The sequence below is a fragment of the Ciconia boyciana genome, chromosome 4, assembly GCF_034638445.1.
Source record: "Ciconia boyciana chromosome 4, ASM3463844v1, whole genome shotgun sequence".
Classification (NCBI taxonomy): domain Eukaryota; kingdom Metazoa; phylum Chordata; class Aves; order Ciconiiformes; family Ciconiidae; genus Ciconia; species Ciconia boyciana.
The window spans coordinates 26,983,447-27,006,463 of record NC_132937.1 but is presented as its reverse complement, the minus strand read 5'-3'; the positions used below and the strand labels follow the sequence as shown (position 1 = coordinate 27,006,463).

At 45.5% G+C, this 23,017-nt stretch overlaps 1 protein-coding gene across 1 annotated transcript in view; it reads right to left on the bottom strand.

Moving 5' to 3' along the window:
• Window positions 1-12,118: 12,118 nt before the first annotated feature.
• MBD2 (methyl-CpG binding domain protein 2) overlaps window positions 12,119-23,017 on the bottom strand; it is a 44,267-nt gene continuing 33,368 nt past the window's right edge. The window contains exons 6-7 of the mRNA XM_072861036.1: window positions 14,740-14,880; window positions 12,119-12,584 (exon numbers count right to left, since the gene is read on the bottom strand). Coding sequence (XP_072717137.1) covers window positions 14,751-14,880 — 130 coding nt within the window. The 3' untranslated portion in view covers window positions 12,119-12,584; window positions 14,740-14,750. The remainder of the gene's footprint in view (window positions 12,585-14,739; window positions 14,881-23,017) is intronic.

Sequence of the window (23,017 nt, the reverse complement as noted above, 5' to 3'; positions counted from 1 at the left end):
TTGTTCATTATATAGGTGTAAGAAGACTCCTTTTATTTTTTTAAATTTACAAAACAGATGAAGAAAACCTGAGGATTGATAAAGGTTATTTGTTGAGCTGGACATGCGCTCAGAAATTTGTTTTATATCATTTTACAGTGTAGGAAACGTTATTCCATCTGCAGGATACAGCGTGGGCTGGACTGAACTTGGCCTTCAGTCCTCGGTGTGAAACTTTTCTGAGTGCATTTTGCTACGCGGGCAGGGCAGTGCCAGAGGGAAGCGCTTGGGAATCACGCCTTATTCAGCCTCATGCTAATGCAATTCCCTTTGTTGTTACTTCCCAAGTCCGAATTCAGCTGCAGGAGCAGATATTAACAAGTCAAAAAGAGAAAAACCATTTAATAGGCGGCATACCCGTTTCACAGTCTTAGCACCTTAGAAGAAAGCCATGGGGCTCCAGCTGAAATTGGGAGCAGGAACGCAGAGCAGGAATCCCCTGATGGGGTCAGGTGGAGAGAAACTTTACAGCTGTCGTGGATGGAGTGAGTGTGCACTTCACTTGCAAGAGAGAAGTAAAAATATAGTTTATGGATACAGAATAGGGAGTTAACAAAGTTCAATGCGACAGTGATTTAACCAGATTCGATGGCGAGGCACACTTGATTATTTACTGCATAGAGGACAGGGTCAGACAAAGCTGTCAGGGAGAGCCTCCCGTTGAGTCCAGAGGTTCGGAAAAGGATCCCCTTGCTTTCTAAACTCCTTCTCGGAGAGGAGTCTAGGTGCGGCTGGATCCAGTCCTAGTCCCAGACTTGGCCAACGGTTTATGTCTAAAGGATTATATGTGCGCAATCAATCCTTTCTGTCGCTTAGCTAAGGTTTCAAAGTTTAGCACGCTGTTAGTCACTTCCCGAGGATCTGTTGGGGCAAGGAATCTCTCCGCCTCGAGGAGTAACCTTGAGAGGCGTCCCTGCTCGAGGGGAGATCCTGGCGTGCAGCCCGCTGCCAGGCAGGAGAGCTCAACGGGCTCTTGGGCTGTTCACTATTTATGGGGGTAAGAGGACTGACCCATAGTCATATTTGCACGCCGACCACAGGTTTTAGTTTCTCCGGTGGACGCACTGCGCAATAGCCCTTGGCTGTCGTGCTGTTATCTGTCTCCTGAATCCACTTTGAGCCGATGCAGCCATCGTGACCAGATGCATCCATTACAATCACCGCTGGTGGTTATCACCTGGGCAGGGTTGCAGGAGATAGAGGTCGGGGGCGGGGGAAGCACACCGTCACATCAGCCCCATGGGAACGATGCATCAGCAAGAGCTCGACGAGTCCAACCACCAAACCCCTGTAAAGGCATCGCCTCCCAGTGTTTCAGACTCACCCCAGCCGAGCGGTGTGACACACAAGCTATGCTTGCCTTCCCAGTGGCGTATTTTCCACTCATATTTGTAAATGACGGCAACAATTCCTTGGTCCTCAGGTCGTTGCAAGAAGGTGCACAGCATTTCTGGCTAAGCTGGGCTTGACAAATGCCCTTTTAAATTCTTTTCGGTACTCCTACCTTCTCAGAGGCACCTAAACCTGCAAAACAGATGGGGGGGATCTCGCCGTTTAACGCAGGTAATGCGGTGGGTATTGCCTCGGCGCCGACAGGGGTTTTCTACCTCAAATAATCTACCGCTGCAGTCATCCAAGCAAATGCACATTGCTGCCTAATCCCAAACTGATTGAGTTTCCATTTTTCTAACAGCCTTGTCTATACCTGAAGAACTTGCTGGTATTATCTCCGCTTAGCACAGTTGTATTTTTTAAAAGAGCATTTTACTAGAGTGGAACGAATATCAGGGACTTGGCAAAGCCCCTTCTTGGGCAGCATTAGCGGTGCTGGGTGGAGGGAAGCAGAGCAAGCGCAGGCAGGGTGCAGGCAGGGGCAGGACGGACGGACATCGCGCGCACGGGCCGGCGGGGAGGTCGCAGCAGGCTGAGCCGAGCAAAACCCCTACAGATAAGCCTTTGGGTCATAAAGTTTCTGGGAATTGCTGAAAGTTTTAGGTAAAGTAAGTACCTAAAATACCTAAAATACCAGTACAAGTACATCAAATTCAAGAAGAATAATTGAACAGAAAAAAGTACTTTTAAATAGAAAAAAAAAAAGCCCCCAACCTTTCTAGAATAGAAATCCTTACAAGTATTTTGGTTTTGATAAACTACCACCAGAAGCACAGAAAGCCACATGGGTACAGAGAAAGAAAACCCAGAAGAGTCTTTCACTTGCAGGTTTAAGGTCACTGAATCTGTGAATGTGGTTAGAATTGGATAAATATTGGTTAAAAGAGGGGAGAAATTTGGAAATATTGCGTGATTCATTTTGATATTTTAACCAAATAGTCAAAATCCTCACACAGAAGAGATTTCATCTTTTAATTTAGCTTGCTTAAACTTTGTAAAGAGCAAAGCCACCTGGAAACAAAATGTTTGGGAGCAGAAGGCTTATTTTTCAAGCATGAAAAATACGTTTTCATTGTGGGTTTACTAACATTTCAGTTTATCCACTGAGCAGTTAAATCTGTTTGCAGAGGCTCAGGGGAGACTTTGGGCATCGGAAAATATTAAGCACCTGCCCTGTAAAATACAGCGAGCGTAAGACGCTGCTTCAGTTACTTGAGTGTTGTTGGCTCGGGTGCAGCTAAACTCCCCAAAACCTCAACAGATAACTAAATACGGATTGTCAGGACGCTGAGATTTCAGCAGTTCCCTGCAAACTCAAAAGCCAAACTGAAAATAAATCCTGCAGAAGCACAGATGTGTTGTAGGGGCTCCTTCCAACTGGATGTGCCAAGGAAAGAACCAAAATCTGCCTAAATCCTGGCCATCCGTCCTGTTACATATTCGTCGTGTAAGGCAGCGGGCAGTTGCATGAGCAGGCTCTGGTTTTGAATGTTTAAGTGTTACATTTGATTCGCCTTATAGTTAGGATTGAACGTGCAAATAATTACGTGGTTACGGCGGTTTTCGTCGGCCCCTCGTGGCTTGCTTCTGCAGCAGAGGCAGGGAGGTGGGAAGCCTCTGCCCCTTGCTAGCCGGGAGCAGAGGGAAGCTAGCCGGGAGCTAGCCGGGAGCAAAGGTAGGGAAAGGGGAGGCAGGAGAGCGCAGGTCGCTGGGCGAGGTGCAGGACGCGGCTTTTCGGAGACGTGCTGCGGCTCGATTCCAGTTGAGAACTGCCTTGCTTTCCAATGGCTTTCAAAATAACCTCGGCTAAAGCCCGTTAGAGTCAACTGGGGGGTTTTTGCCTTGATTTTATAGAGCTGTGAATCAAACTCTCTGCATACCGCAGTAATTAATTGAAACAGTAAAGCCTTGTATTTCTCCCAACATTTCTATTTTTAGACCACAATGTACTTTGTCTCAAATTCACCAAAGGGCCAAGGTCCTTTAGTGGAATTTCAGCAGAACGGGGACGTTTAAGCCCAGAGCTGAAGCCTTTGGCATATCCGACCATCTACCATCCCAGCCCGGAGCTGCCGCCCTCCCCCACGTACGCTTTTGTAGGGAACTGGTTGATGGCTTTCCCACCTCTTACTCCAGAACACGTACCGCAGGGTGATGCTAAAAGCAGGATTACAGCTTAATTTCTAGAGCTGGGTTTATACGGCATAGAATCAAAGAATTATTTAGGTTGGAAAAGACCTTTAAGATCATCGAGTCCAACCGTAAACCTAACGCTGCCAAGCCCACCACTACACCGTGTCCCTAAGTGCTATGTGTCCCAGAATAGTCAACACACAGGTCCCAAAAAATCAGACAATCATAATTCTGGAAAAGACTGGAAAAGAGGAGTGTTGAACACATTTGCCTTCAGCGATTGCTGCCGGCTGGTCCCCGCTACTTCTCCATGGGCCACCCCTGGAAGCGGCTGCCCCAGATGTTGGGCTCGCTGCTCTGTCTCTCCGGGTGCTCTGCCTGCCCGAGGGTGCTCTGTGGGCAGGAGAAATTCATTTTTAATTCCCAGGGCTTTTTCGGATCCCCGGGAGCGGTCCCGAGTGGGTCCCACGGCGGTGGGAAGGAGGGGGGGGGTGGGGGGGTGCTGCGAGCTCTGCCTGCAGCAGCGGGGCGGGCAGGTCTGGTCCCAGCGCTGGCAGCCTGAGCTGAGCCCTGCCTGCCCTGCCTGCCCTGCCTGCGCTGCAGGCAGCAGCCGGGCACATTGGTTGAGCTGCACCGACCTCTAGAGGCTTCGGCCCCAATTGCCTCCATCGTCGCCTCGGCAGCGGCCGGAGCCGGGGAGCGGCAGCGGTTTTTTTGTTCCCCGGGGAAGGGCAGGGGTTGCGTGGGATGGAGGTGGGGAAGGGCAGGGGTTGCGTGGGATGGAGGCGGGGAAGGGCAGGGGTTGCGTGGGATGCAGGCGGGGAAGGGCAGGGATTGCATGGGATGGAGGTGAAGAAGAGCAGTCATTGCATGGCATGGAAGTGGGGAAGGGCAGGGATTGCATGGGATGGAGGTGAAGAAGAGCAGTCATTGCATGGCATGGAAGTGGGGAAGGGCAGGGATTGCATGGGATGGAGGTGAAGAAGAGCAGTCATTGCATGGCATGGAAGTGGGGAAGGGCAGGGATTGCATGGGATGGAGGTGAAGAAGAGCAGTCATTGCATGGCATGGAAGTGGGGAAGGGCAGGGATTGCATGGGATGGAGGTGAAGAAGAGCAGTAATTGCACGGCATGGAAGTGGGGAAGGGCAGGGATTGCATGGGATGGAGGTGGGGAAGGGCAGGGATTGCATGGGATGGAGGTGGGGAAGAGCCCGCTCCATCTCCTGCTTTGCCTCGCATCTCTCCAGCCTCCCTCCCCGCAGAGGCGCCCGGCAGCGGGTGCGGGAGCCCGCGGCAGCGTGCCGCAGCGTGCGGGAGGTCGCGTGTGCCTTCCGTTGCCTTCCCCCACGCCCCCAGTGCTCTCTGGGCTCCTCCTCCAGACTATCTGGGGCGACGACCTGGGACTGCCCCTGTCTCCCCAGGAAACCTCGATGCTGCTGGAGATGCCTGGGAGGAATATGGGGCATCTACCAGGCATGGTCCTGCCCCCAACAGACACAAAACACCCCAGCTGGCTGCCTCGGAGGAGTCTGGGGCTGCTACCTCCTTCTCCACAGAGGGCCAAGACGCCCCTGGAGATGCCTGCGAGGAGACCTGGGGAGCTACCGGGCATGGACTTTCCCCCAACGGACGCACTGCTGTTGGGGTAGTTACCTTAGAATCGTCTGGGGCTGCTCCGCAGGAATTCCCCGGTCTCCAGAAGAAACCAAAATGCTCCTGGAGAAACCTGAGAGGAGTCCCAGGGAGCTACAGGGCACCCATCTGCCGCCAACATGAACAAAACTCTTCAGGTAACTGCCTGGGAGTCCTATGTGTCTGACCCAGGACTTCAGCCCTCTCCACCGAAGGTCACAGCACTCCAAAGCTGCCTGGGAGGAGGCCCAGCAAGGGACAGAGCATGGACATGCCTCTAACATCGACAAAACGCCTTGGGCAGCAACCTTAGAGGAGTGTGGGGCTGTTAACCTGGGAATTCATCTCCTGAAAAGGCCAACACAATCCACAGCGGCCTGGGCGAGATCCCGGGGAGCTACAGGGCACGCACCGGCGTCCAACATGGACAAAACGCCTTGCCTAGAAACCTTAGAGGAGTGTGGGGCTGCTCCCGGAGAATTCATCGCTCTCCAGAGGAGGCCACAACACCCATGGAGATTCCTGCGAGGAGTGCTGGGGAGCTACTGGGCTTCACCTCAGTCCTACATGAAGAAAACTTTGCAGGTAACTCCCAAGGAGGAGGCTGCGGCCGCTGCCCAGGAAATTCAGCCCTCTCCAGGGAAGGTCACAGCACTCCCAAGCTGCCTTGGAGGAGTCCCAGCAAGGGACAGAGCATGGACATGTCTCCAACACACACAAAACCCCTCGGGTGGCTTCCCTGGCGGAGTCTGGGAAATATGTAAGATTTCTCTAGGGAAATATATAAGATTTCCCTGGGAAATATGTAAGATTTCTCTAGGGAAACCTAGGGCCGGTCATCTGCCTGCGATGCTGCAAGTGCCCGGACATCTTGTCCGGCCAATTTATTGGTAGCCTGTGGGGAAAAAACAGGGACCATCCCTGCCCAGTCCCAGGCAATGTGTTGCCGCGTGTCCTGCTCGTTGCAGGGGGGTTGCACTCAGCTGACCCTTAAAGGTCCCTTCCAACTGTGGAATAATTGCTGGAGGTCACTTAGAAATTAAACTTATATTTGTATTTTTAGGCGAGGTACAGCATTGAAGAAGCTTCCCGGGTGGAGCGCGGCTGACGTGCAAGGAATCCCTTCCACAGAAGTTCCCTAGGCCTGCAAGCTTAGATGTCGGCAACGCCAGGGGAACTTGGGGAACTCCATCCCAAAAGCTACCTGCCTCCAAGGTGCAACCACCCCTCGCTGAGCTTTCGCTTTGAATTTTTCTAGTTTCTACCTTTAAAAGCAAAGCGAGAAAACTTTACACCAATCCTAACCAAAGGTATGTATGACTAGAGTCACTCGAGCTCCCCGAAAGGTGAAAGATAGTATAAAATAGCTTGAGAGAGAGAGAGAGGACGTTCGGGAAGACACCATCGCGTAGCACTCTGACTTCTGGGATCAGTCGCTGGGCTGAGCCTCTCTTCCCCCCCATCGGGACGCCTTTGGGTAAGACTCGAACGCTTGGTTATACCAAGTGCCTCCCCGGGAAACTTAGAAACCTCTCTAGAGTCGCTTTATATCTTTTAATGCGTTTGTAGCCGGCGGTGTTACTCGTACTCTTGGTATTTGCACGGGCTTTGCAGACAGTGAATTTATCACCGGTAATCCAAAGAATCTGTGTGTCTGTTGCTCTAATAAACTGCACTCTTCATTAATCGAGCCGCGATGGTTCTCCTTGAACGCGACCAGACTCTTTAAGTGTAGTTCATGGAACTACATGGTAGTTCATGGAACGCGACGAGACTGAAGGTGTGGCGCGTTATTCGTGCATCCGTAATCGTGAGAGCTCAGTACGCTGAACGCGACCGGACTTATAACGACAAATTGGGCATGTGCCAAGTTACTTCAATCTTTTAACGCAACGCCAACCCAAACCATCCTCTGCTTCTATGATTCCGCGATCCCTTTTTAAAGCAGATCTCTAGTTTAGGCTACTTGATCAGTGGCGTTTATTTGATTTCAGGACCAAGGCACGAATGCAGATTTTAACATGGATGTGGTTCCCTCAGCCAAAGCTGCACGAAGTACCTGAACAAAGCTACTAACGCTGGCAGCTCGCTGAAGATGCAACCCTTGACTCATCTGTGAAGGGATCTCAGCTTTAATGGAGAAGTTGTTAAACTTTCGACGTCAAAGCTAGGAAAAAGCCAGTCTTTCCGGTGTAGGTATAAAAACGAAAGCGTGCACCTAGGTTCTTCTAAAGTCAATGAAAAAGCAACCGCTCATTTCACTGAGGTGTATTTTAGCGGAGAATTTTAGCACCCCCAACAGCCCGTGGCGTTATTTTTGAGCAACCTCCGCCTCAAAAGCTATGCGATGTGAAAAACGACGCAGACGCAGGCACCGCAGGGTCTCCTGCACGCCTAACACCCATCCCTCGGGGAAGGTGCCGGGTCTCGGAGGGGCACACAGCGTCGGCAGCACCGGCCCCGCTACCCAGCGTATGTTTTTTTTCTAGAAGGTGGCGATGTGTTCTGCACCCCGGCTTTTCTCAAGCTGGCTTTTGGATTGAATCTCCAGCCATCTCACAAAGGAAGGAGAAGGGAGAGTTGAGCGTTTCGCTGCCTGAGAAATAATTCTGCCTCCCTGAGAACACAAAGAACTGCTTACACAGAGTATCTGATGGTGGGTTGGTTGTATTAAAGAGGCTGCTTCAGCTTTAAAGGTGATCTTAGTTTCTTTCAAAGTGTGCCCAGTGAATCTCTATGGTCTGCTCCTGGCAAACAGAGTATATACATACACGGGAAGGCTGCAGCTACCCCTATATACGAAATGCAAGCCACTTCTATGCACAAAATACACTATAAATATTGTATTCAACATACAAGACGACAGCGATTGCCCAATTTAGCCCATATTTGAGTTCTTCCAAGGACTAAATGTTAAGGCGGGTAATGTAAACAAAATCCAGATAACCACGGAGGGGATCGCTGGTTCGCTGAGGGTTCGCTGGTCAGCAACCTCCGGTTTCTCCGGGGAAGAGCTACAAACGGAAGATGGAGGCAACTGTTTAGATCCTCCTTCATTTAAGGACCTAAACTGCTGTTGTCACATTAAATATAGGTATTTCATAAAGGTCGCTTTAACGGCTTGCTTTACAAAGCAGTCCTCGATGAGGACAGGGGAAGAGACAGGAGGAGGAATCCCAGTGAGGGATGAAAGGAACCAACTCATCTTTTAAGGAACTGTAGCAGCTAAATAACATGCATGAGTCGCAAAATCATATTTATTACCAAAACCTTCCACCTAAACCAGCATGTGAACACGGCCCTGCTGGAAAGAACATCAGAAATGAGTGTTGTAATGTGTATACAGGTTTAACGCTCCGGGAGGAAAACTCTGCTCGCACAGAGATGCACTCACTCACGTGCCAATGGTTGGCAGAAGTTTGCGGGCAACTTAATCACATCCTTCCTTTCTGCACCTATTTGGTGGCAGAGGTAGACAGTGCTCTGCAATGAGGCAGGGAGAAGGGACAGAAACCTGTCATGAAGCAAATTTAGTGTTTGCCAAGCCTGTCATTCTTACAATAGGCGAAGGGAATTGCAACTCGCGCAAGGGGATTTCCAAATTGCTGCCTGCGTGCGAGAGATGCCCTCTACCTGGAACAACACGATCCTGGGGTTCCCTTAGTGCTCAGAGACATCCTTCCATTCCTTATAACACAACCCGTGGTGGCTAAATCGGAGAAGGCAGCTGAGCAGTAAGTGAGACCGGCGGAACGGCAGCAGCTTGTCAAGAGAAAGAAGAAATTCCCTTTCCCACCCTGCTGCAAATAAAAGAGCTGCTGAGCCCTCGGCTCAGTCGTCTGCTGTGCCGATGGGAAGAGCTAATCTTTGGATCCAAGCGGTGCTTTGGGTGTTCTTGTTCCAGCGAATACCGAGAAAATAGAGCAAAAGAGTGGTTTGGAAGTAGCGGTGAGTTTGTGTTTGAAAGCGGCTGGCAGGCTTGTTAAATGTGGGCAGGCTGGGTGTCAGGGCCCTGGGTGCTGTGAACTTTCAGGGTTCTTCGGGTAAGAACGGCTCCTGCCAGTAGGAACCGAATAATTCGTAGTTTCTGGTTTTGACACCTCCTTCTGTATGAAAAGAATTCAGCATTTTACATAACTGCAGCTTAGATTGTTTGTCCAACTTATTCGTGACAGTGTAAAGCTAAACTACACTGAGAGTACTAAAACATTAGCCAAAATTATTAATCATCTCCTTTTTTTTAAGGGTATAAGAGAATGCTGAAGGCTGTTAATGATAAATTCCAACTCAGCTGGCCTACGGCGAGGTACTGTACCGGAGAGCGTGCCCTCCAGCACCCGGCCAAGGTCTGAGGGGAACAAGCTTGCGAGGTGGACAAGGAACCCAAAAAGTCTTTTCCCGTTCTCTCTCCTGCAGTGACTCCTGCTGTAGCTAGCACGGCAGGCCGAACAGGTAAGATCACTACTTTAAAGGTAAACGCCTTTAACCCAGTTTTTTCTAGTTATTTCTCTCTCTCCTGGAAAAAAAAAAGATGAAAAAAAATGTTGTTTAATGGGCTTCTACAACTGAAGGAGCAGCAAACCATAAATCTCCACTCCCTTCCCTCAAACACGTAGCGGTTTTCAGGCAGCCCCTCAATCCCATGTCCCTCCAGCCGCAGGTAACGACCCCAGCACTAAGCTAGAGCACGCCACGCTTTCTCTCTGGCCCCAGAATTTGCTATTATTTTTCTCAAAAGGGGAATGGCTTCAGTTGGAGCCTAAGGAATATGCCCGTGTAGCGCCTGAGATGAGGGTTAGCACATACCGAGGGTGGGGAGGTGTCAAGATGTGGAATCCTGTATCTGGAATAACCTGTAACCACCACCATCCCCACCACCGGTTAACCAGTTAAAGACATTTAATCTCTGTTCAAAAGGTAGGAGCAGTAGTTGCCCAGGACAGGTACACCAGATCCGCCTGGGTTTGGAGCTATAGGCTAGCGATGCCCTTCCCTCTCGGTGATCTTGCCAATTTCCAGAGAGAAAAATATCACTAAACCCAGAAAATCATTCCCAGCTGCTCCAAGGATCACTAAGGCATCACTATAGTGGATTAATATCCATTTTTTTAGTACCAAAATACCATCTTACTGCCAAGGGGTGAAAGAAAGGCTTCTGTCAGAACCGCGATTTTGACGGAAAGGTGATGAAAGCATTAGTGGAAATTCTTTTGTCCTGTTTGAGTCCGAACTTTGGCAACTTCTTGGCTTTTAATACAAAGCTTTTCATTAAACATCTTTTCATTAAAAAAGAGAGGCATTTCCTTCCCCCAAGGCTCTTCAGCCACCTTTAGTAACGGCGGTTAATCACTAAAAAAAAGTGATGAGACATCATCAAGAAATTAAACATGTTAACTAGCGTAGCACCGTGTCACAGGAGCCACCACGGCTTTCTGCTCCCGCTTGGGAGGCGCAGGGGATCGGGGCAGCACAGTCCGGACCTGCGAGAGCAGGACAACCCCCGGGCCCTGAGGGCATTAAGCGTTAATATTGGTCTAATGAAGAGCAAAAAACTACGAGGCACAGCTGAACAGTTACTATTAAGCGTAACCTTTCTTCTGAAAGAGCTGTACCTGCTTTTTGCTCCTACATTAAATCTTTTAAGGGAGAAGAGCCTCTTAAAGGCGCTTCTGTGCTGGTTTTATTGCACTTGAACATGCAGTCATGTGCAGAGTAATGTCCCGGTCTTTTCATCCCGAAAATGAGACTGCATTGCACAGCTACACGGGAGAAGTCGCTCACGTGAACTCTCTGATCAGTAATTACACAAAACAACTCAGGAATTAGAACAAAAGTATAAACTGTCTTTAAATTCAACTGATTATCAATGGAGATGGGTATTCACTCGTCTTCACTCAAGTTCTACGTTCTGAGTTTCTTCTGTGAAACCCTTACCTTGTGTTCTGAAAAGTTACTAGGAACTGCAGCGTACTTACACTCCCAAGAAGCAATCTTCCAGAAATTCACCAAATAACCATCATTTGTGGGGAACATAGCTTCTTTCCAGCGTCACAGAAGCCTGTTAGTAACAGGCTCTGTTCTTTTCTTGGGGAGAGAGTCCGATCGCTCCCCGCTCTGTGACCAGGCTGGAAAAGACCAGATCCATTACACTCTTTTATCCCGCCCAATTATAAGCTGAAGGAAGCTGCTTCAGAAAAATGATTTGTCTTGGTTCCCGGCCCGCACCCATCCCAGGAAAACCTGTCCCTCTGCTCTCCCTCTTGCGATCAGCATTGTGTGGGCAGAAGACAGACTCCGGGGGCGATGGAAAACCTACCCAGCGTGGGCTGCAGAGCAGTATGACACGTTACTAGTCGGGGAGCAGCAGACTTTATTCTAACCTTGGAACTACTCTGACCTGCCAGGCAATTTAGTCTTTAAGTCTCCAGGGAAGTTAAGCAAACCTGCTCAGTTTTTTGATTATTTCTGAGTTTTCTGATTAACCGTACAAGACCCAACTCACTTCACAGAAAGCTTCGCGGTGCCATAGGCCATCCTGACGTCCTAACTGCTTTGTCTAGGTAGACAGAAACAAGCCCAAGTTTCGGCAGCCCCTGCATTCTGCACTGAAGACGCTTCCTTTACAGTCTCACTTTGACCCTCGAAGCAGAACTCTACTGTAAAGTCATGCCGGCTACTTATTTTTAGCAGTCTTCTTTCTCAGAGGAAATACGCAATTGTACTTCACCTCGGTTGAAAAATCCACAACTGCTCCCGAGTTCAGACAGATCTCCTGAGGCAGCACTCTGGGCAAAGACGGTACTTGTTGATACACGCTTTTCCCTGCCTATCCGGTATCTGGCCGAGGGAACACTGAAATATGAGCAGGGACATTCTTTCCTTACTCTATCCACAACACAACAAGTTTTCAACTGCTTGGAATATAATCATTTATTTATCTTTACAGTGATGACGGAAGAATGTACAGGTGTTTTCACCCATAGGTATAAAAATCTGTTTATATACAGAGTGACAATAATCTTTAATTGGGAAATCATTCTGTTCTCCTGATCCATCCTTACTAAAAACCACAGGAAAAAACAAATATTTAGTACAGGCAATATAATTCCAGTAGGTTTGCAACCTGGCATCAAAAGCTCAGCTTTAGATTAAGGGTAACTTTCGATACTTAAAAAAGGACTTTAAGTCATAGGACACAAAATAAACTTGCTTTTCAAATAAGATATATACATCAAAAATAGGAGTCTAAAAAAGGCATTGGTTTTAATGCTATTAGAAAGCTATATAAATGTGCATGGGTCCGTTTCTTCTTATAACGAAAGACCGAAGGAGAAAGTGCCTCTGTCTTTTAGGAAGTTCCTCCTGGGACAAGTCAGTTAAAAGTACCTGTAAAAGAGAAAGAAATAATCCCTTTTGGAAAAGTAAAGGCTGAGGGTTGTATTAATTAGAATGACTTTGTGGGAGCAGCTATAGCTGTGTTTCAGTTCCATAGTAAGAGCGCACCATCAATAGTCCATAAGTGGTAACAAAACATGAATACCATGTCAGTGGCTACTCAGTTGTTGAGAGTCCCGCCGATGCCTAGTTACTTCTTCGTTAAGCACAACCCGCGTATGTAACGTGCTTTTAACATCCAGCCTCTTTCACCACACACCCTCCTGGCGTCTGCACTCCTTCGTTACGGCCTTAAATCACTTCCTGAATTCTTGTTTTTTAAATACAGCAGAATGTGTACGTAAAAAGTTTCTTAATATAAAAAGATCATACTGGAACATTATTCTGTACAAAGGACAAAAACTTGCACCTTTCAAGCTATTTTACGTTAACTGATTCACCTACTTACTCAAAAATCTTGTTCGAGTCTATAATTAAAGGCACTAGGGCAAAAAAACCAGTTTTATAGAACATAGCCAACACACGTACATTTACAGGTACACTGGCTACATACATGTAAATCGGCAATGAGTTCACAAGTTGATGAAACTCAAGGTCTACTGATCCAACTGATTTCTGCAGAGAAGCACCGTACCAGTGCAAAAATAAATAAAGGTGTAACTCCATTACAAAATAATTATTTTATGCTAAATTAAAAAAAATAAATCAAATTGACAATTTGATTCTAAAATGGCAAAGGTTTGAAATTTCACAGCTTAAAACAATGTTCTTTCTTGACTTCCTTTAGAGTTATCCATAATTAGACTTTTATGGGAGAAATACTCAGGGATTAAGAGTTTAATAGTAACTAGCTATAACTTAAAGTAATTAAAAGATTTCAGTGGCCTGGAAAACATCAAGATTACTGGCCTGTTAAGTGGACTAAACAACACCGGCAAATAGCTCTTGTCCACAACTTAAAGATCGAATTTCCCTTTATGTTGCACTGACACTATAAGTAATAAAAAGGACTGCGCATTAGAAACATGAGTATTCAGGGGCTGGTGGGTTATAATTACATTATAAATACATTTTGTTTCTAATTATAAGAATTTACTCAAGCAACACAGCCTTGTATCTGAAGCGCTAACCTAGAGCGCAGTCCAGATACTGAGTGCAAAAATAACAGCTGGCGGTTGGGTGCAGCAGGCTCACGTGCTTCATACCGGAGGGAGCCAAAATGCCACGGAATTACCACTCTACGCTACGGGTTGAACACCAGTTTGAATGTTCAGCAGCCGTGCTGAAGCAGGTCACAGCCTGGAAACTTCCATCCTACGTCTACAAGTTACCTGAACATAGCATTCGTAGTTGTGTAAAAGTTAACTCCTTTGTAGCTGTCAAATAGGAAATACATATATTCTTTTCCCTTGTGGGTAGTAACTCCAGAACCAAAAAATGAAATTAATTCCTTTAAAATTACACAACCATCTCCAGACAGAATTCTTAGTTGTTAAAACTTCTGCTAACTCCTCAGGAAAAGGTCAGATCTCAAAGCTGTGCACTTTCATAAATGAGCACTATGAGCTCAATGGAAACAACAGAATGAATTGCCATTCTTCTGCAGATGATTTAAAAAAAAAAGATTTTTTAAGAAAGTGTTTGGCAAATCCACAGATTGGTGCTGTAAGCAGGTATAAGATACAACGAGATGCCTTGGAAAATTAATTTGTAGAGGTATTATCCATTTAAAAATAAATAGAAAAGTTTCAGGAACTCATTATGTAACTTTACTAAATTAAATTTTGAAGAACAGAAAAAGGCCACTTACTTTGCTTGCTTTACCCCAGTTTCACATCAAGTATTAAGTGCCAGAAAATATACCTGCAATCGTTTCTAGAGAGCGGGTCTTTGCCGTGAAGGATGAAAAACACTGTTTTTTCCTCCCTGGTGATCTGTGTAGCATTTAATGTGAGGATGTTCATGTCTACATATGCAAAATCACCCTAGTGTTCTGCTGATATAGCGCATGTCAGCTAACCTATGTGCGGGGAGAAAGCAGGACTGCTTGTGTGTGATATACTACTGTCCACCGAATGACTGCCGACTGATTGCCAGCAGCCGAGACGGGTAAATCAAGAGTGTGCCTCCAGGAGATGTGACTCACCTGATTTCTTTTTATGCTTCATCTCCATTATCCATTTCTACATCTATATCTTTTGTTGTATCAGCCGCTCGTGACAAAATGTCTGCCATTAGTGCTTCCTCCAGTTTTTTACGCACTTGTTGCACCCGCTCTTCTTGTTTTCTGAAGGGAGAGAAGGGAAGAAGGGGCAGAAACGTCAGTCCTTCAAGTATACCATGAGGCTGGGAGCATAATACTTGCATAAAGACAGACTCAGGACTGATTTCTCAACTCTTATTTTAACTTAGAACAGAATACGATAGAATAGTTCCAGTTGGAAGGGACCTACTTTGATCATCTAGTCCACTGCCTGACCCCTCTAGGGCCTACCAAAAGTTCAAGCATGTTATTAAGGGCATTGTCCAAACACCTCTTGAACACTGACAGGCTTGGGGCCTCGACCACCTCTCTAAACCCTTATCGACCAGTTCTATTACCTTTGCACCTACACGTGCACACAGACAGTGCTTGGCGCTGAAACTGAGAGCACCCTGAGCCAGAAACCCCTCTGGTTTAGCATGCGTGGTTTCCTTTCCCTCATACCGAGACAGAAGGATTGAATGTGACATATGATCTTCCACTGTCAGATGAGATCCTTGAAAAGGCCAAACAGAAAGTTACTGGAGCAGTATCCCACTGGACTATCTTTGTCAGACTGGCTTTTGTCTTTTTTTCTTTTTTTTTTTTTTTTTCCTTTGGCAGAGACATTTTAGGGTAGATCACTGAAAATCATAGCAGGAGATTCCCGTCGTGAGCACTGTTAAGATCTGAGGCAATCTCCCTCTTTCCCAGCGTAAGGGTGCGTACACCAGGAGCACCTTTACAGGACAGTGGGACACTGAGTAGGTTTCTAAGTGCTCAAAGAACCAACTCCAAGTCCTATACAACATGTGTGTGCAGGGGAAGAACCTCAAGGAGCTTCACTGTTTCCATTTGTTTATTTAATTACTCCTACCTATCTATTCAGTCTTATCTACTAGTCAGGGATGCATTTAAGATGGCAGCAACTTCTGCTGAAACAAAGGTTTGTTTCCCTTCAAGGTTTATTGAAAGTTAATTCAAAAATGTTACCTCGATATCAATGTAAATTTAAGATATTTTGATTCAATGTTTAGTTTGGAAGGTAATATTTAGCTTTCAAATGTTACCAGAAAACAAGAAGTCCTCTTTTGAAGTTTTCCCAAGAGAACACAAATTTTGCATCAGACCCAGGGTTGTTTTTTTTTTACATGAAAATCCACTTGTTCTATCAAGCTATGTTTTCCAAAAAATAAAATCTTTAAACAAAATATATGCTTAAAAATGGCCAGAACTCATCAGAAGCAGGCACAGGAAAACATTCGTTAGCGCCGCAAACTCCCTGTGCCTATTTAGGATGGCAGGACAGATACAGAGAACATCAAATCTTAGAAGAGCAGGAGTGATATCCAACATGCTCCACAGGAGCCAGAAGCCTCTGAGGAGCACCAGCCTCAAAGGCTATCCAGTTCTACGGTTGCAACCATTACCAGCACTCCCCAAGTACTTCAGAGGAGGCTGGCTGCTTACAGAGACAGCAAAAGGAAGGAAAAAAAAAAAAAAAAAAGAACAAGCTAGCAGTTCAGTACAGAACTTGTTTTCTATCCTTGTTTTCTATCTTCAATATACAGCTTACTGTCCCAGAGCTGTTAACTTTCAATGCCTAGAGAGCAATCTTTCAAATCCCGGGACAGAGAACCGAACAAAAACAAAGATGCCTTATCTTTTGCAGAACCTGTGTGACAAAGGAGAAATAAAAGCCAGAGTAGCAAATTCAGTATTTGTTAATTGAGTGAAAATGATCCCAAGAGCACACATAAGCTGAAATATCATTTTTTAAAAAAATCAGTAATAAAAAGTTGTCATCATCTCACTGTTGGAATACACTGTGAACTGGCCAAAGATTACGGAAAATAAATATTTTATTTTTCTCCTTTTTGGCTTTAGAATTTTGACGTTAAGATAGCAGGATCTTTCCACAATCCACAGCCTACAAACTCCATCACAACAGGCTTCAGACTACAGTTAATCATAGAATCATCATAAAATCACAGAATACCAGGTTGGAAGGGACCTCAAGGATCATCTGGTCCAACCTTTCTTGGCAAAAGCACGGTCTAGACAAGATGGCCCAACACCCTGTCCAGCTGAATCCTAAAAGTGTCCAGTGTTGGGGAATCCACCACTTCCCTGGGGAGATTATTCCAATGGCGGATTGTTCTCATTGTGAAAAATTTTCCTCTTGTGTCCAGTTGGAATCTCCCCAGGAGTAACTTGTACCCATTACCCCTCGTCTCCTCCATGTGACTCCTTGTAAAAAGGGAGTCTCCATCTTCTTTGTAGCCACCCTTTAAATACTGGAACATGGTGAAAGGGTCTCCCCTAAGCCTTCCCCTCTCAAGGCTGAACAATCCCAGTTCTCTCAGCCTTTCCTCATATGGCAGGCTTCCCAGTCCTTGGATCATTTCTGCGGTCCTTTTCTGGACCCTCTCCAGCCTGTCCACATCTTTTTTGCATAGCGGGGACCAAAACGGAGCACAGTATTCCAGGTGTGGCCTGACAAGCGCTGAGTAGAGCGGGATAATGACTTCGTTCTCTCTGCTGGCGATGCCCTTGTTGATGCAACCCAGCATCCTGTTGGCTTGCTTTGCCACACTGTTCGCTCATATTCAGCTTGCTGTCCACCAGGACCCCCAGGTCCCTTTCCACAGAGCTGCTCCCCAGCCGGGTAGATCCCAGCCTGTGCTGCCCTCCTGGATTATGTCTTCCCAGGTGCAAGACCTTACACTTGTCCTTGTTGAACTTCATAAGGTTCTTGTTAGCCCACTCTTCCAGGCCTTCTTGCAGGGTGGCTCTCCCCTCTGAAGTGTCCACTTCCCCACTCAGTTCGGTATCATCAGCAAACTTCATCAGCGTACACTTGATCCCATCATCCAGATCACTTACAAAGATATTAAACAGCGTTGGGCTCAATATCGATCCCTGGGGGACCCCACTTGTGCCAGGTTGCCAGTTTGAAAAGGAGCTATTTACCACCACTCTCTCAGTGCGGCCTCTCAGCCAGTTCCCCACCCACCGCACAGACCACTTGTCTAGACCATAACGCCTCCGTTTCTCTAGGAGGAGGCTGTGGGAAACTGTGTCGAAAGCCTTGGAGAAATCCAGGTAGACAATGTCCACCGCTCGCCCCACATCAATCGAGGTTACTTTGTTGTAGAAGGCGATCAGGTTTGTCAAGCATGATTTGCCCTGGGTGAATTTGCCTTTGTGCTGGCTTTTCCCAATCACGTCCTTCATTTGACTTGTGACATCCCCCAGGAGGATTCGTTGCATAACTTTCCCAGGGACTGAAGTAAGCCTGATGGGCCTATAATTTCCTGGATCTTCCTTTAAGCCCTTCTTGTAGATGGGGGTGACATTAGCCTTCTTCCAGCCTTCTGGGACGTCCCCCGATCTCCATGACTTCTCAAAGACTATGGAGTTATACAGTTAATAGCCATTTACACCAGCAGATCCCTTCCCTAGATACCTGGTGGTTCCTTACTCAGGCCTAATTTAGGCTATGATAATAAATATGAACATTTAATGACAGCATTTTTTAAAAAGTGCCTGAACGACCAAATCAGAGAGAAGAAAGCTGCTGGAATATCTTTATAAAGCTCCCCTTTAGAGTGCAAAGAAAACTCCGATGAACTAAAACACAATAAGGATACTTCCCTACTCTTACAAAGAATGGATCAAGAATGAAATGTAAATGTTTCTTGAACATGGTTCTGGTCACTGGGCATTTTAAGTGTATCTCATGGAAAAGTCCCGGAGTATCACATATCCAGTGAAGACATGGGAAATCATCAATCCTCCCTTTGTCAAAAAAGTCACAGAGCATTTAGACAACCTTACCCACTCAGTAACCTGAATTGAGCCATGAACAGCTGAGCTGGGAGACAAAGGAGGCCCATTCCAGGGTGTGACTATTTCATAACATCAATGTGTATCAGAGAATGCACTTGCCAGAAAACACACAAAAAGTTAATCTGGAACATCCTTTCTTTCTTGGTGCTACAAGGCCCTCCCCTGCCTTGCTCTTCAGTGAGTCTGTTGTCCAGACATCGAATCTAACATAAAGGCCAGCAAGTATCTTATATATCAACTTTGAGGAGTTGGACACAAAACAATCATAAGCTCTACCGCCTCATTAGGCTCCTTTATTTGAGATCTTCTTTTAAATGTACTTAACTATGTTGATGAAGTTTTGAAAAACATATGCTGAAGCATAAGCTCAGCCTGTGCTAGATTTCAGAATCGTTATCCTGATTTGCAACAAGCCCCTTCCTACCATCTCGGACGTACTACTGTAGTATTTAACTCTCACAATACACAAAAGTGAGAGCCCGTTTTCTGTATCTCTGACTAGCTTCTGTTATTAAGGGCCCAGGTTCCCTATTTACAGCATATGTGGCCTTCTCCAGAGGTTACTGTTGCTTCCCAAACTCACGTGAAGGCATAGCTCTCCCCAGTTATCTCATTTCCAAATTTTCAGCCAGCTAGTTGATCTCCCAGGGAGCAACAACCGAAAAAATAATTCACAGCACTCCCAGTCCTGAAGACTCCCAGTCTTCTAGCAAACAGAGGTTTTAATAATTAAAAACATAGCTCTTTTTATACAAGTAATATGACTTTTAAAGCACATGAACTACCAAGAGCAAATGTTTAAGAACGAACAGCAAGAAAACACTACTAATAAAAGTTGCTCATCTTTAACACTAAGTAAAACTCTAGGACTTAAGAGTAACTCCATTCAATTTGATTAATTTGACTTCTTATGCTAATTTATTACAGCAATATTCAGTAAAACTGCTTTAGCCCATTAAGTCAACAGCAGTGCTGCCAGGGAAGGCAAGCGCCTGCTCTTCGCTACCGGCCCTCAGCCCTTCAGCTCCACAGCTCCCCCGCACCATCCTGGTGATGGAGCTCCCACACAGCGGCAGCCTGTGCTGATGCTTCTCACCTCCCCAGCTGCATCACTCGCTACTAAGCAGCTCCCTGGCCATGTGCTCTTTTCAGCCTTCCTCCCAGCAAGGCACGATCCTCATCCTTTAGTTTCAGTACTATTGCCTTTGAAAGCAGGCTAAAATTAAAGACACGTTACTCTTAACACAGAAATCCACGAGTCCCTAATTCCAATTCTGACCTTATTTTCAGTGGAGAACTGCTTTATACAACGGGATTCTGCATAGCTCTGCATTCAGATGATTTCCTTAGTGCTTAGAATGATTTTAGTTGTCCTCAACTAAGTGTTCTTAGGGTCTGATTATAAACCCTAAGACTAAGTTGTCCTCAACACAACTAAGTGATGTGTGCATGCTTTAAAGACGTGTGATTCTACGCTACTGTATGCAATCAAACTATGATACTGTGCCAAACTCCCCTCCGATTTCTCCATTTATTTTTCTATATTCTTAAATCTGTTGAGGCTCCATTTGGTTTAGTTCCTTATATGTTGGCACTGCAATATCTACTCTGTCATCAAAATTAAAAATTGCGTATAGCTCTAGTAATAGTGTTTAGCTGCAGCAGAAACACAAAGGTACCTTTACGTTTAAGACTGGTGTCAGATTAGATGGGTAAAGTCCACAGAACCAACTTGTCCTTGTCTGAACACCAGTTCCACCTCCCTGCGTGTCAGGAGGGAGGTAATACCCCTTTTCCCCTGCTCTTCCAGCGCATTCAAATATAGTATTTTTTGGAGACACTCTAATCGGGAGCCATCACCACAAGTGCTTACAGTAACATTTACTCTGTTTTTTGAAAAACATGCTCTAGAGCTTCTCAGCAGCAGGAATTCCAGAATTCTTCCACTAACCAGATCTGAGATGCGCTGCTGAAAGGAGAATTAATTACTAGTATGTTAACTGTATTTGCTGTATTATATTAAACTCAGGTTTAGGGGCACCTGCGAATTCCCCCCCGCCACATACACTTCTCCAACACATCACTTCCAATAGATCTTTCCCATCTCCTCCTCGCCTCTCAGCAGAAATTAACCACTGTTGAGACAGCATACTCTAAATGGTAATTACAGAAGTTCGCAGATGCCTAGTTACTGTGCTTTCCTGACATACTCTGTATCAAACTTGTCTTTAGATCTAGGGTCAGAAAGTTTATCTCATAGCCAAGATTGATAAGGATTATTTAGGATTTTGTCTCCCTGCAACACACACCACTTTACAATTTTCTTATTCCTGAGAACAGCTCAGACTGTGGAAACATTCTCAATCTCTCATTTTCTTCCTTTGGCACATTACACTTCTTGTGGCTTTGGTCTGTCATACTGAAAGTGAGATTTGTATAGGGTATTGAGGAATATCGTGAGGGACTAAGCTACAGCTGACTAGCTTGGATCAAGGTTCATGTAGCTTAAGATTAAGACATTCTTAAACCCATGCCAAACAAACTTAGAGAGCATTAAATGTGAATTACTCTCCATTCCTGTCTCATGGTGAATACAGCTTGGTTTTTGGACAGATTAAGAGGTACTTTTTCTTACCCACTACTGTGCAGAGCATGACACAGCCAGACAGACTACATTAATTGTTATGCTTTGGTCAATTTAACAGGTTATGGCTACCCATAAGAAAAAGCAGAAGTCCCATTACCATGCTATTTGAAAAGGGCAATTGTCAAGATACCTGAGAAAGCTCAGGAACAAAACCTACTGGGTGATGGTAAGTGCTTAGCAAAGAACCTAGACTGAGCAAGAGAACGGGCTGTTGAAAACTGAAAGGTGGGATTTTCACAAACAACTTACATGCTTTAGGAAAAGAAATCCCCTGAAAACTATAAGCCTTAGAAAATCCCACTAAAGAGAGAGACATTTGAAAAGAATGACAGACTGGACTATGAAGCAGAACAGAGCTGTGAGTCAAGAACAAATTTTATAACATATTGCAAAACTTCATCCACCTAAGCACAACTAGAAAAAACAATCCACCTATTTGTTATTTTCAGAAGATACCATTCCCCGGTTCCTCCCAGAAGAGAGAAACTGGTTAAAGCATTTATGTAGCAGAGACACAAAGGTTGTCAGTCTTAACCTTTCACAGAAATGGAGGCAACTCAACAGTGCAGTTGCAAAGAATGTAACCAGATGCCGGTCAGGAAAGAAGCTACAAACAGAAGCTGCAAAGCAGCAGTCTCAAGATAAATGATCTCACAGACTCAGTATGCGAGAAGACAGTTAATAGGGAATTCTAAAAGCCTGCCTCAGGAGGCTAAGATTTGGATGTAGAGACCACTGGGAACCACACCACACTCATTTTACATACCTACCTTTCATAGGAATAGCATTAAGAAGCCCAGAACTATTCAGAAAGTGTATCTCACAGCAGAGAAAAAAAATAGGTGCTTGTCCCTAGTAATAAGGAAGCACGGTTGTTTCTTAACCATGCATTTATAGGAGGTTATTTAATGTTTTCCCAGGGAATGTGCTGAACCGAAAGAGGAAATTTTGCATTTTACTGTGATTATGAAAGAGATTTACCATCATTACATGACCAGGAATACTTCAAGTTAAACATGGGTCAAGCTGACAGCTATTTTATTAGATCTAAACAACTGCTATGATCTCCCAAAAGAATTTATAGTACGAAAGAATATACCTGACCAGATATCCCTAATGGCAAACTTTTCCTTACCATTATGTAAGTTCAGAAAGCAATTGCACTGCTTTCCTTACTGATTACAGGTGCCTTATTCTGATACTGCTTCTTCATGTAATGTGTTTTCTGAATGGTCTTAAAATGAAAGCCAGCTTCACACAAACAGTATGAAAAGGTAACTTCTACGAATATTTAATCCTTTTGTAGTGAGCTGCCTACGAAGTCATGAACCAGAAGAGACACCGAACTGGCAGCGTATTCATGCTCCAGTTCAGAATCTGTGTCCTTCCTGAGCTGCCAGTACTGTCTGACATCAAATTCAGAATCTGCTTTGTAAAAACAACTGAATGACTGATAAGACAAAAAAGGAATTTTGTTTCCAATAAATAATAAATGTTGTCAAACACACTAAGAAAGTTTCTCATCCTGCCCTGTAACCTTCTGTAACGTAGCAAGAAGAGTTTACCTTCTGAAAGCATTTCAAGTCGATGTTTAAGACAATAAAGCAAAGTAAATCCCTAAGCAAAGGACTGGGAATCAGATAATTTTATACCTTAACATTAGCTCTGCAGAAGCTTCACCTA